The 13211-nt window shown below is 33.3% G+C and overlaps 1 protein-coding gene across 3 annotated transcripts in view; it reads left to right on the plus strand.

Annotated features, from left to right (window-relative positions):
* The window catches only part of LOC145269308 (nephrocystin-4-like), a 380704-nt gene that overhangs the window by 10459 nt on the left and 357034 nt on the right, over positions 1-13211 (plus strand). For 2 of the 3 annotated variants that reach the window (XM_080125012.1, XM_080125026.1), the window contains exons 2-3: positions 6868-7011; positions 11140-11324. In XM_080125012.1, coding sequence (XP_079981138.1) covers positions 6868-7011; positions 11140-11324 — 329 coding nt within the window. Of the gene's footprint in view, positions 1-1809; positions 2054-6867; positions 7012-11139; positions 11325-13211 lie in introns of those variants that run through there. The other variant, XM_080125018.1, reaches the window with a different exon arrangement.

A 13211-nucleotide genomic window follows, 5' to 3' on the forward strand; every position in this document is an offset into this window, starting at 1 on the left:
GAGTTGCTGGAAGCTGCAGGAGTGAGCTGATGTCTCTGGAGTCACTGTAAATTACAGGCATGAACTATATATATTGCTGTAAGCTGCAGAAACTGGAGTGACATCCTGTGAAAAGAGTCCCAGGAAGCAGGCAGCAAAGAATGAAATGTGTATCGTATTCTGGTAGTTTGTGGGTTGTTCTTAAAAAGAAGATTTGTATCACATTAATAGTTTGGTAGATAGCCCGGAAGAGGGCTATTTGTGTACTGTTCTCCCTGATTCCTATAGCTACTGAGCTTGCCAACTTGATGCATTTGTCAAGATGAGAGACCCCATGGCTAAACTTCAAGATTTGCTGTGAAAATCGATAGCTTGATGGAAAAGCATTCAGATTAAAGAAATTAGCTTGATAAATAAATGACTATAATTAATTTCAGACTAGAATTTTTTTAGGGTCTTTCTTGACATGGGGAGGGGGAGGGTGTTTTGTCCCTATTCTATACTTTAACCTTATAATTTAATAAAAACAGATATAAACATTAATGAAACTTGAAAATATTATTTAAAAAATATTGCGGATCAGTAAGTACACTAGCATTTTTTTTTTTTGTTCTAATGTAAACAAATGGGTTGTAACATGACATCTTCTATGGAAGGAATTTATCTGTACGAAATGCCCCGATAATGTATCCCATAAATGGCTGGTGGTAGGAACATGGAAAAGTGGGTGTGACTTGAACCATGTATTTTTTAACAGATTTATCATATCTGACTATCGTTTTAAAATCTTATTCTGTTTGGAAGATAATAGCCTACAGTTAATCTTTCTCTAAAAAAAATATTTTCATATTTGAAAATAAATATTAAAACAAAAATTGTCCTGATGGTGACTAAAAGGACTATCGAAATGACACTTGATTCATCTTGTTTTATTTCATATGATAAAACTGAATTTTATGATGAAATTGATTTGTACTTTTAAGCCTAATTTCCGATTGCAGAACAATTCTTTTACTTTTTTTTCTTTTGTGTAAAACTTAATTTTAAACATTCCTGAGTTCAGCAAGATGCACCTGAAGAAGCTTGCATGTTACATCGACCAAAACGTGCGAATGACACTCAAGATGAGAACAGTAGTCTGAAGATTCCAAATAATGCAAATAACCAATCCTCATCTAAAAAATTTGGAAACGTAATATATAAATTTGTAAAAAATGGAATTCTAACCATTAACCTGATCTTTAGTCAAATTCCATCAAACTTGCACTTTTTTGAGAATCACTGTGATGTTAAATCTGCAAACTCCATCGATTGAATAAATGCTGACAATTTCATTAAACGTTTCTGAATTTTTGAGATGAGGATTGGTTATTCATATTATTTGGATTCATTGGACTACTGCTCTCATCTTGTCTCATCATGTGTGATTTTCACATTTCGGTTGGTGTAACCTCCGACCTTCTTCAGGCGTATCTTGTCGAACTTGGGAATTTGGACGGAAATATTTTTTCTATATCAGCCATTTCATTAAAATTGGACATTTCTCTGATTTTTGGTAAATTAAAAATAAAAAAAAATAACTGTTGGTTTAGGAAGAGTTGAGTTGGGGGGGGGGGGAGGCTCATATCCTAGATTCGTGGCGGGGGTACTGAGTTCAGGTGTTTCCTAAAAAAAAATGTTTGGAAAAATACTGTAAGAAATAATTATTATTCAAGTCCTAACTTTATTGCTAGAATGATATTCTCTTATTTGATTGGTTGCTAAGGCCTCTGATTATTTTGTTTAAACTAAAAATAAACTTGCACATAATCTAACGTAGTTAGTTAATTGAAAACTGTTGGCTCGAGTTTTCTTTTTATTAATTCAGTAACCCAACTGGTAGAACGTTTTGCTTGCATTTATTGTGAATTCAATACATCATTGCACTACTTGTCAATTTTAAGAAGGAATGCTTTTCGTCAAAAAGTCCCTGGCACCACACGTTAAAAGACAACAACCAAAGAATGTCCACCAAACAATTCGTTCATACGCATTCAGATTTTTCATATCTTCAATGAAAGGCCTTCCTTATCAGGTTGGTAAAGAAAGGTCTCTTTACAATTAATATATATGAAGTAAAATGAATATATATTATAATAATGATAATAGTAGTAATAATAATAATAATAATTATTATTATTATTAATGTATAATCTGCTTTTATTTTTCTCTATTATAAGATACTAATTGAATTAAAAAAATATTTCCTTTATCCTCTTATTTTAATCAATAATTCAATTTGAATTTTTAATGAGAAATTTTATAATTTCTACACTCACCTATATATATATATGTATATATATATATATATATATGTATATATATATATATATATATATATATATATATAAAGTTGAGGATTTTTTTTTCTCGCTCCGACATTGATACTAAAAACCTACTTTTTCTATTTAAAAATTATTAAAACAAGCTTAATATACTCAGTCATGAGTCAGCGAGCGACTACATGAAAATTAACTAATTTACATATTCCTTTAAAAATGATACTTAATTACTTATTCACTTGTTATGGTTTCTTATTATTCACTATTATTCTTAATTCTGTTTATCCATAGTTTCTACATCATGCATAATTGCATAGAATTTAGGATGGAAACGTTCTAGCACACTGACATGTTTTTATATATACCTATCTATCTCCCCCCGCCTTCTCTCTCTCTCATATATATATACATTTTTTTTTTTAAACAGTAATCTATGGACATGCATGTTTTTAACTGTTTTTAAAAATATAATAAATAAATAAATAAAAATATTATTTGTTTACGTCCAACTAAAATATGGGCGATTTCCTAAGAAACTCGATCTTAAAGGTGAAAACGATAAGTTAATTGTATTATCGTTTAAAAAAATTAACAATATATATATATGTGTGTGTATATGTGTGTGTGTATATATGTGTGTGTATATATATGTGTATGTGTATATATATGTGTGTGTGTATATGTGTATGTGTGTGTGTATATATATGTGTATATATATGTGTGTGTGTGTGTATATATATATGTGTGTGTGTGTGTGTATATATATGTGTGTGTGAAACTTCTCTATCAAACACCTTGCTGAATATTTTGTCTACATACTTGAAACTTGGACCTTGAAAAACATTTTCAATTTCATTTTTAGTCCATAAAGATAGCTGCTAAGGGGTCAAAATTGAAAATAACAATATTGATCTTGCGTACATTTTTAGCGTGAAGTCGCTTAATTTTGAACCTTTTATGTATGATAGCTCAAATGATATCAAATACCTGCAAACACTAGTGTTTCATCCTTTCGGGAATCATCAGTGCAGTGTAGATTCGAACCCGGCAACAGAAGCCATCTCTGGCTTCATTAGCAAGGACCTAATCCATTCAGCTACCGTTAACCGTGAGAAATTATTGTTGAAATTTAAACCTTTATTTTTTAAATGCTTTTTAACGTCTGTCAGAGTGATCTAATCATTATATGATGATCTGCACATAACAGCTAATTTGACAGACTTTTTATTTCAACTGAAATATGGCACAATCATGTTGACACACCGGTTCTTGCCAGATCACTGAAGTTAAGCAACGTTGAGCCTGGCCAGTACCACATGGGTGACCATTTGGGAAGGTTAGGCGCTGCATGTACCGCGCAGTCATAGAAATTTCCAGGTTGGTATCTGAGGGTGCATTAATTCACTGGATGAGATGCACCCTCAGTCTTCATTAAGACACGCATCTAGGAGAAGGAAACTCTGCAAACCTACAGTCTACTGTATACTCTGTCCTGTGGCTGACATCTGCACCGACAAAGGTTAGCAGTAATACCAAAATGTGTGGTTGGTTCTAAACAAAGCCTTCACCACTATAAACAAGTCATCTGTATGGATTTCCGAACAACTTAGTTGTGGTGGAACTTCATACGTCAAAATCGATAAGAGAGTCCATCATATATATATATAAATATAAATAAAGTAATTAAATAACTTAATTTAAAATAGTTTAGGGAAATGTGTTTTTTAGTTACCTATGGAAATTATAAATACAGCATAACAGTTAGAAATATGGTATATATTGTACAAACAAAAGACCCAATGACCGTTATGTGAATATTTTAATTTGTGTAACTATTCTTGAAACAGTTCATAATAACTTAATGTTTAGTGTTATTCATTTGTAATTTTATTGTATCTTTCCCATACATATATATCACCAGTAATTAATTTAAAAAATAAAAAAAATAGATCGATTACTAAAGTCTGTCTTAAAATATTTTCTGATTAATTTTCAAGAAAGTAAATTTAAAGTAAATGCACTAGAAAAATTTCAATCAGGAGTAGATGTACTGAGCAGGAGTTCAGAAAGGGAAGAGAGTTTCTTTACGGTTTTATTTAAAAGATAAAGTAGTTAACTTTGTGAAGTGATAGTGACTCAGCAAAACCAGCTTGTATATCCTTCTTGCCTCACCACAAAAGCAAAATTAAATACAAGGTTAGTCTTTAATGTGAGGAAATCCAGTTCCTTCAGAAAGAGGAATTCTGGATCGAGACAAAGATAAAGATTATTTTAGTCTAGAAGGATTATTCCTCTGACACAGGGCAGAACAGAGACTAAACTTTAATTCTGGGCAGAAGGTCGAGTATTCTTACTGAATAAATAATGGAATGAAATTTGCTACTGGAACAGTAACAGATACGCACTATGAAGCAAGGGGCTAACAGAAGATGCTGTTTGGAAGAAACAATTTATTTTGTAAATTTGTATATAATTGTGTTTATGGGCTGTTTTCATTTGTGGGGTATTTCATTTTGACCTCCAGATAATGTTGGGTCATCAGGAGAGAATAGGCACCATTTCAGGGTCATCCTCTCTTACAGAATAAATAACAGAAATATGCACATCACGGTGTCTTAAATGTTTCATCAAATGGACTCCAATTCTTGTAAATTATTTAAAAATCTGCTCAATTTATTTTTGCCATTTCATATGCTAATGCTATTTTAAACTAACATGTTGAGAAGGAGGGCTTTGTTAACTCTTCTCTTGCCATGGATGGAACTCTCCTAAAATGAAAAAAAAAATAATTTCTTGGGGTGTTAAAACGCACAAGTACATGTAGTTATAACTACAAAAATTCACAATTCTGAGGATGTTTTTTCCTTCTTAGAAAATCTGACACTCAAAACATCTGTGGCAACTTTTATTCATCTTATTGCTTATTGCAGAATAATTTCTATTCCTTTCAATAACCCTGTTAACTGGGAAAGATAAGTTCATTTCTCTTTGCTAGATTTGTCTTTTTTAAAGTATGATGAGCTAATTTGATCAAAACATATAATTTCAAAAACGACTACAAACGAATTTATACATCAATTCTAAGCATTCTCATTTAAAATCATATTATACTCGGTAAGTTGCATGTTTCTTACACTCCACGTTTTACAAGAAGCGTTGCCACACGTCTTTGGATCACAGATTAAACTGTCATGAGGTTATTTAAAAAAAAAAAATTTTTGTTTTCGTATTTGTCTGAAAATTAATCATTTTCTAGAAATGCAGAAAAATGCACATATAATATCTTTCTCTTCATTTGAACATTTGAGAAAATGTAGAAAACCAAATAATATTATGTTCCTGAAATGTTTTAGATGAGAATTGATTATTTATTTTTGGATTCTTCAGACTACTGTTCCCATATTCTTTTCACAATGTTTTGCTTGATGTACCTCCAACCTTCTTCAGGTGTATCTTGTTAAACTCTGGAACTTTTCTTTTAAACTTTGAAATCTGCACAGATTTTCGAGAAGAACCCTTTATTTAATCTACTGGGTAGCATGGTCTTGTTCTGTTTGCCATGATTAAGTAGAAATCGTAATTCGCAATTGTATTTTGAGTGTCGCCCGCATCAAGGATTGAACCTTCAACCTCCAGAAATGTAACTTCCTGAAATGTGAAAATGACACTTATGATAAGAACTGTAGTCAGAAGAAGCCAAATAATCCAAATAATGTTAAATATTTTATTAAATGATTAAAATCAATTATTTTTCTCTGATTTTCGGTGTTGGACACTTTTTTTTAAAAAGAAGACTTTTTATTTGTTTTTTTTTGTTTTTTGTTTTTTTCTTCATTTTGTTGGTGGAATTAAAATGAAGAGAAAAATAAAATGTCTTTTTTGAAAATGATCTTACCCCAAAAGAAAAAAGCTGAGTTTAATCATTCAATAAAATATTTTCTAGCATTATTTGGTTTTCTAAAATTTACAAATTAATTTTATGGAATAATGTTTTCAAAGTTGTGATCAAACCCATTTTATTTAAAATCACCAATGTATTTTTGAAACCAACTCGTACTTTAGGATTTATCAAAATAACATGCAAAATCCAAAAGCTCATTCTGAATCAGACTCCAGTATAAGCTTAGAATTCCTTTTGTTAGTGAATTTCTCATCATTGTAGCAGACATAACTAATTAATTAATTATTATTATTATTCGCACATTCTCTAATTTCACATGGGTAATTTAGTTAAAATCACACCGTCTACCTAAAAAAATTATTACTCTGTATCTTTGAGTAGCTTTTGGGCCTTAATAATCGGTTACTCGTTTGCAAAATCAACTCCTGCAATATTTTATTAAATGATTAAAATCATTTTTTTTCTTTTTTCTGAAGAAAAAAAAATCATTTAATAAATATTTTATTTGGTTTTCTAATAGTTTCAAATTAACCTTCTGAAATAATGTTTTCAAAGATTTGATCTAGCTCCTTATCTCTTTCTCTCTATTTTTTTTCCTGAATGACTTGAAATAAACAGAGTTATTTCTGTATGATTTTTCTATTTTTCCTTCTTTTTCATTTGCAGTTGCCTAATAATGCACAAGGTTACCAACTCAATGTTTGCCTTTATGATGCCGTTTATCGCTGCTTTTTTGGTCGCCAATGGCAGGGACCTGTTTCAGCATGTCCACAAAGGAAAGCAGCCAGTGCAAATATTGTCTACAAACAGGTGAGACCATCAGATTTAGGGAACTAAGATTACCTAGTTAAGTATTTTGCTAGCAGGAATTGTGAAAATGACACATTATTTAATTAATTTAAAGGAAAACGGTTTTAATTTTGTCATTTTATTTGTATTTTTTATTCCTTTTAATTAAGTATAACAAAATTATCTATCTCTGTCGGTCCTGGATATGACCTTAAACTATATCCGATGGTGAGGCCCCAGCTTGCGGGTTTTGGGGAGTGTGAAGTCACCCTTTAATTGCCATTGCTCCCAGGTCCACTCTGACTTGGAGTGGTAGTACCTGTTAGGGTCCCAACTATGGGTTAAATAGAAACCGACTTAAAAAAAATATACTCTATTAAAAAATTGTTCTTCAAAATCACTGGATTCGGCATTAAATAATCTGAAAAGGGTTGATATGCCGTAAAAAAAACAACCAACTATTTCTGTCTATCTATTGCATTTTTTTTTTTTTAAATGGAAATTGTTTCAGACAAGACATGAAGCCACTTGATGTAACGAAAAAGAATGAAAGATAATTATTGCAAAGACAAAAGATGCTTACTGATCTTAATCTTGAAAAGACCAAGGTTATAGGTAGGAGGATAGGAGGAAATTAGTCAGCAGAAAGAGTTCTACAAGTCTGAGCTCCAATCTATGGTCCCCCCTCACCAAACTTTCACGAGAAACCCTCATCTAGCTGAAACCACTATCAATAATTCCCCCCACTCTTTATCTGTGCCTAGACCTAAACGTGGAGTCCATGAACAAAGCTTTTTTCTTAGAACTGCACACCTGTGGAACTGTCTTCCGTTTGCCTGCTTTCCAGCTGACTACAATATGGTCGTCTTCAAGTCCAACATAAACAAGTTCTTGATGAGCCGTTCTCCTTAAGTAATCCAATTTACCAAATTTACAATTCTAACTATTACTATGATATTGTCCCTTTGACTACTGTACACTCTTTAACCCTCATCCTCGAGTGGCCTTTGGGTCTTGATAAGTGGTGATTTCTTTGTAAAAAAAAAAAAAAAAAAGTTCTTGGAAAAAACTACTGAAATTACAATGAGATATCAAATCATAAAATTGATGAGGACCACTAGTCCAATAAGTTAAATGAGCTGGAACAAAGGAAAGAAGGAAGGAATCATGTCATAATAGTATTTATGGAAAAGACTGAGACTAGCAACATCACATCTGTGAGAGAGAGATTGCAGAGAACAAGAAAAAGTGGGGCCAATCAAATTAAAATGTTAAAATGCTTTTGATTATAATGGAAGGTATGACTACCAACATTTGGATGATCTTATTTATAACTATGGTTAGGACAATCAACCAATGAGAAGCCTCCAACCTCATTATAAAAATATCGAATTTTGGATTCAAATAAGTTCGTTGTCAGTTTCTATCTTTACACAACTGGATCTACTGTTGCCATGTTGTAGAGAATTACTCAACAGTCGAGATCGTGACTGCGTTGATTCTTTGCCGATTGGATCTACTGACACCATCTTTGTTCAACAGAATGACTCGACAGTTGACATACTGATACATTCTTTCTGCACCTTATCAAGAATCCTCAAATGCGACAGGAATTCTGCAGCTGTCAGATGCTAAGCATGACAATTTTTTTTTTTTATTGGTGTATGTATATGAAAGATAAGTTTTATAACAGACTTATTGTAGTAATGACTAGTGGTAAGGTTGATGATGAGGAAGTGCTTGCTGTGAAAGGAGATTTGAATGATCTCATTTGAAAGATCCCTTTTGGTTTGGAGATTGCGCATGGAAGAAATGGATATATTGATGAGAATACAGAAGGAGAAAGAATTTTAGAATGTGGTTTTGCAGTGGATATGTTGGTTGCTAACATCTCTTTTTAGGAAAAAAGAAACCCATCTCGTTACGTATGAATCTGGTGCAGCAAAAACTCAAGAAGGGTTAGAAAAAGACAAAGCTCCCCGGGTAATGCGAAAGTAAGACCTGGTAAAGAATTTGTAACGCAGCACAAACCGATTATTTGCAATTTCATGAAGAAGAAAGCTAAAGAGAAAATTTATCCCCAGGTGAAAGTTGTGGCGGTTGACTGAAGAATATGTAAAATGTGAGTTTAGAGATCAAGTGATGAAGCGTTTGGCGATAGATTCACTACAGGAAATGTGGAAGAATAATGGAAGACATTGAAGGATACAGACTAGACTTGTGAATGAACAGAATAGTTGACATAGTGGTGGAAAGAGGAATTTCAGAAGTATATCAAAGAAAATCGGAAGCATAGGAGTCGGATAAACAGTTTAGGGAATAAGAATGTGCATGTGGAGGCAAAGCGAGAAGCAAGGAGAATAATATACGAAGTTAAAAAGAAGGCTGAGAAAACTGTTTCCAGATATACCACAAAAGGATGATAAAAAGAATGAAGTATTTTGGATAACCAAACAGATGATAAAAGACAAATATTAATCTTGCTGGATAGAAATGTATATAATGGAGTGTTAGCAACAAATGAACAAGACGAGAGAGATGCTTGAAAATATCACATGAGAAATTATTGAATCATAAGACCGTGAAAATCTAGATGTTATCGCAGTAGTATTTTATCCAGCTTTGGAGAAGAAATGATCTAGGAAAGAGGAGTCCATCAGGTATGTCTATGGAGTGGGGTTATATATGGAAGTGAAACCTGGCCAATGAGGGTTGAGGACATGCGCTGCATGGAGAGAAATATAAGAATAATATGATGGATTTATAATGTGAGTCTTAAAAACAGATTTAGCACTGATTACTTCCTAATCCAAAAAAATTATTTTTACCTAGTATTACTGTTAAAATGGAAACAAATTCTGCTGCTTAAATCTTTAATAAAAAAAGTAGACTTTTCAGCCTGTTAAAAATGGGTGACAGTTATGGCCTGTTGACTAATAATAAGTGCTTGATACCAAATTGATGCTTAAATATTGTTTGATTTGTACTCATTTTTACATTAAATACTAATCCTTATTAATCACTAACTGTGCATTGAGCAGATACCATAGTACTTAGTTCACTGCGCTTTATGATAAGTCCATACAAAATTTCAGTCAGATCAGCTCAGTAGTTACTGAGAAAAAGTGGAACGGATAGACAAACAGACAGACAAAGAGAAATCTAATATATAAAAGGCTATGTGTCAGTCTGTCTGCCTCCATATTTCCAAACTCTATCTCCTCCGAAACTAAAAGTCACAGAGCGGCGCTAAGGGTCTCAAATGATTAGATTTTTTATGGACTGTTCTTTTATGAGTCTTAGCTAGTTAAAATAGTTTTTAAGGGGTCAAAAAAGAAAAAAAATTGTTATACATTGTGTACATTCTTAGTTTTAATTTGAATTTTTAGTCAGTCCATATGCGTGTCACGTTGGTACAGTGGTAACGTCACCAGCTGTGAATGCTACGGTTTCAGTTTTTAATCTAGCTGATGACACCCAAATACTTTTTTTTTTTTTTTTTTGACTTTTGAAATCACGATTCTGTAATAATATGTGCAAAATCTACACAAATAAAATATCATATTTAAGCGTGTTTTATGCCCGGGAAAAGCTGCCCCCCCACCCCCACCTTGCTAGTATAATATAGAAAATTTAAATTGGCATAGATCTGATTTATACAGAGTTTCATAAATTTGACGGCCCTGTCGGTGGGGCATTAGAATACGCCGACTGCCCCCCTGCAGAGGGTAAAAGTCCCTCAATGGGGGTCCTGGATATGACCTTAAACTATATCCAGTGGTGAGGCCCCAGCTTGTGGGCTTTGGGGAGAGTGGAGCCACCCTTTAATTACCATTGCTCCCAGGTCCACTCTGACCCGGAGTGGTAGTACCTGTTAGGGTCCCAACTCTGGGTTAAATAGAAACCGACGTGAAAACAACAAATATATTCTATTAAAAAATTTTTTCTTCAAAATCTTTGGATTCGGCATTAAATAACCCAAAAAGGGTTGATATGCCGTAAAACAAAAACAACCAACCAACCAACCAACCATAAATTTGAATTTTAAATTATTCCTTTGTTACTACTTCTAGTATCTCATAGCATCTTGTACAAACATGAAATAGAGATTTTTGTTTTCTACGTATTTAAATTTTAATCTTTTTTCAGACGATTTACATGCACACCAGTTTGAAAAGCAGCAATGTGTTTACTGTTGTTGAGCTTGTAGCACACACAAAAGATGCCACAGGGGAAGACAAATGCACATCTCTTGGGTGGGGCATGATGAGGCTCTTTAGTCAGGATTCTGCTCTTCCTGACTCTTCTCGAAGCAGTCAATTACCCCTGAAGAAGTAAGTATCGACTTTGTTGATTTTGTTCAATTATTACTGTTGTCTTCTGTTTGATTGCTTTCTTTTCATTGTTAACAGGTTTGTGTTTCTTATTGGTTATTCATGAGCTGAAAACAACCATTTCACTTTTTTGATGTGCATTATTACTATTTAACCATGAAATATATTCTTATAAATTCCCCAAGGAAGATCTTCAAGGATGCAGTACCCTCATGGCTGATTTCAGGCTTCACACTGTATCAGCACAGACAGTAACCCTGACCTGACTCTGGATGTGCCAGGTCACCTTTTTGAAAGCTATCAGCTACGTGTGCCGATATTGCAAAAGAAATCATCTTCTGACAATCTTCAAACTTTATTTTTAATGACATGTCAGCAGTTATCAATCGATTTAGTAAACGTGTAGTCCTGAAGGATACAAAAAAATTCAAGGTTACTTTTTGAGTTTAATCTGCTTGATTTCCTATTAAATTCTTTTTTTAGGAGTCCGATGTTTTTAACCAATTCCATTTGGACGCAGCTAGCACTTTATTTGTTATTTTCTTTAAAGCAGGACTTCTTGCTGCTCTCACTATATCGATGTTTGTCACTGCTCTGCATACTGACTACCCCACAAAATCCCTGCAATCAACTTTGATCTTCTATCCATTTTTTTCATTATTTGACCAGTTTCTCGTATTTTGACCTTTTTATCTCATTGGTTAATGTGATGGATTCCTGCCATGACAACGACAGTTCCCAAATTATGTATTGCTTTGTTCTTTTTTGCTATGTGTCTACGGAATTTTAGTTGGGTTTTCAGGTCTACCATCAAATGCCAGTCATCAGTGGATTGAGATTTGATTATTATTATATCTATTTCTATCAAGTTTGATATATGTATATGTTTCTATATTTGTATATTTTGGCAGCAAGTCATTATTCAAGCATGTCTGATTAAACACGACAGAGTTATTCATTTTCTGATTGTTCTGAATATCTTTTCCATTCGCCGAGCAGTCTTTCATATTTCATCTCGCATGTTGTATAAAATGGCGCCCAAAAGTTGTTGTTCAGCCATATTCTACTCGAGTGCTTTCTATCGGTGCATCCAATTATCATCAGGAGCGATTGTTGTTGTTATCATTTTCTTGTTCTTTTCCTTTGAGGCTTGGTGCATTTATAGTATTTTTTATTTTTATTATTGGTTATAAAGGTGGGTGCGGGAAGGTTAGGGGCGAATTATTTTTATTTTTAATTTCGATTTTCTTATTTTATAGTTTATTTTAGTTTCTTGTTAGTTATTAAATACTGTTAGTATATTTGTTCTGGTGTTAAATGAGATCCAGTTAAAAAGCATTAGCAGGGAGACCCAACGTTGCCCAGAATTGAATGATGATCAACAAATGTTTCACACTCTCAACTTTTTTTATTATCGTTGAAATCAATGAAATCGTCTATTTTTCAATCAACTTGATTGACTGCCTGTTGTAGTTAGGGACCCATTGCGGTTGACCAGGAGGAAGCTTCACATGCCTCCCTGCAGTGACTTAGTCCACAATACATTGTGTAACCCCTACAGGGCGGCTCAAATGCATAGGCTTGAGTGAGAGATGCAGCCGATGCCGATCTCTATGGCATTACCTGTGTTCTCGTCTAGTGGTCAAGTTTGTCCCCGTCGCCATGGTCCGCTCACTGTTTCCACCCTTGATCCGGCTTCCAAACTGTCTACTGGGCCAGTCTGAAAAATAGACTGCACTCAACAACGGCGTTTTCAAAACAAAGAAAAGAAGACCAAGAATAACTGGCTTTTCTTAACATAGAATAATTATTGCTATCAACTTTACAAATAGCATATACACAACTGACTTAGTTCTTATGCAGATTAAGGCTGGTGTTTTTTTTATA

The sequence above is a fragment of the Euprymna scolopes genome, chromosome 4 (genome assembly GCF_053919585.1).
Source record: "Euprymna scolopes isolate OS-2025 chromosome 4, ASM5391958v1, whole genome shotgun sequence".
Classification (NCBI taxonomy): domain Eukaryota; kingdom Metazoa; phylum Mollusca; class Cephalopoda; order Sepiida; family Sepiolidae; genus Euprymna; species Euprymna scolopes.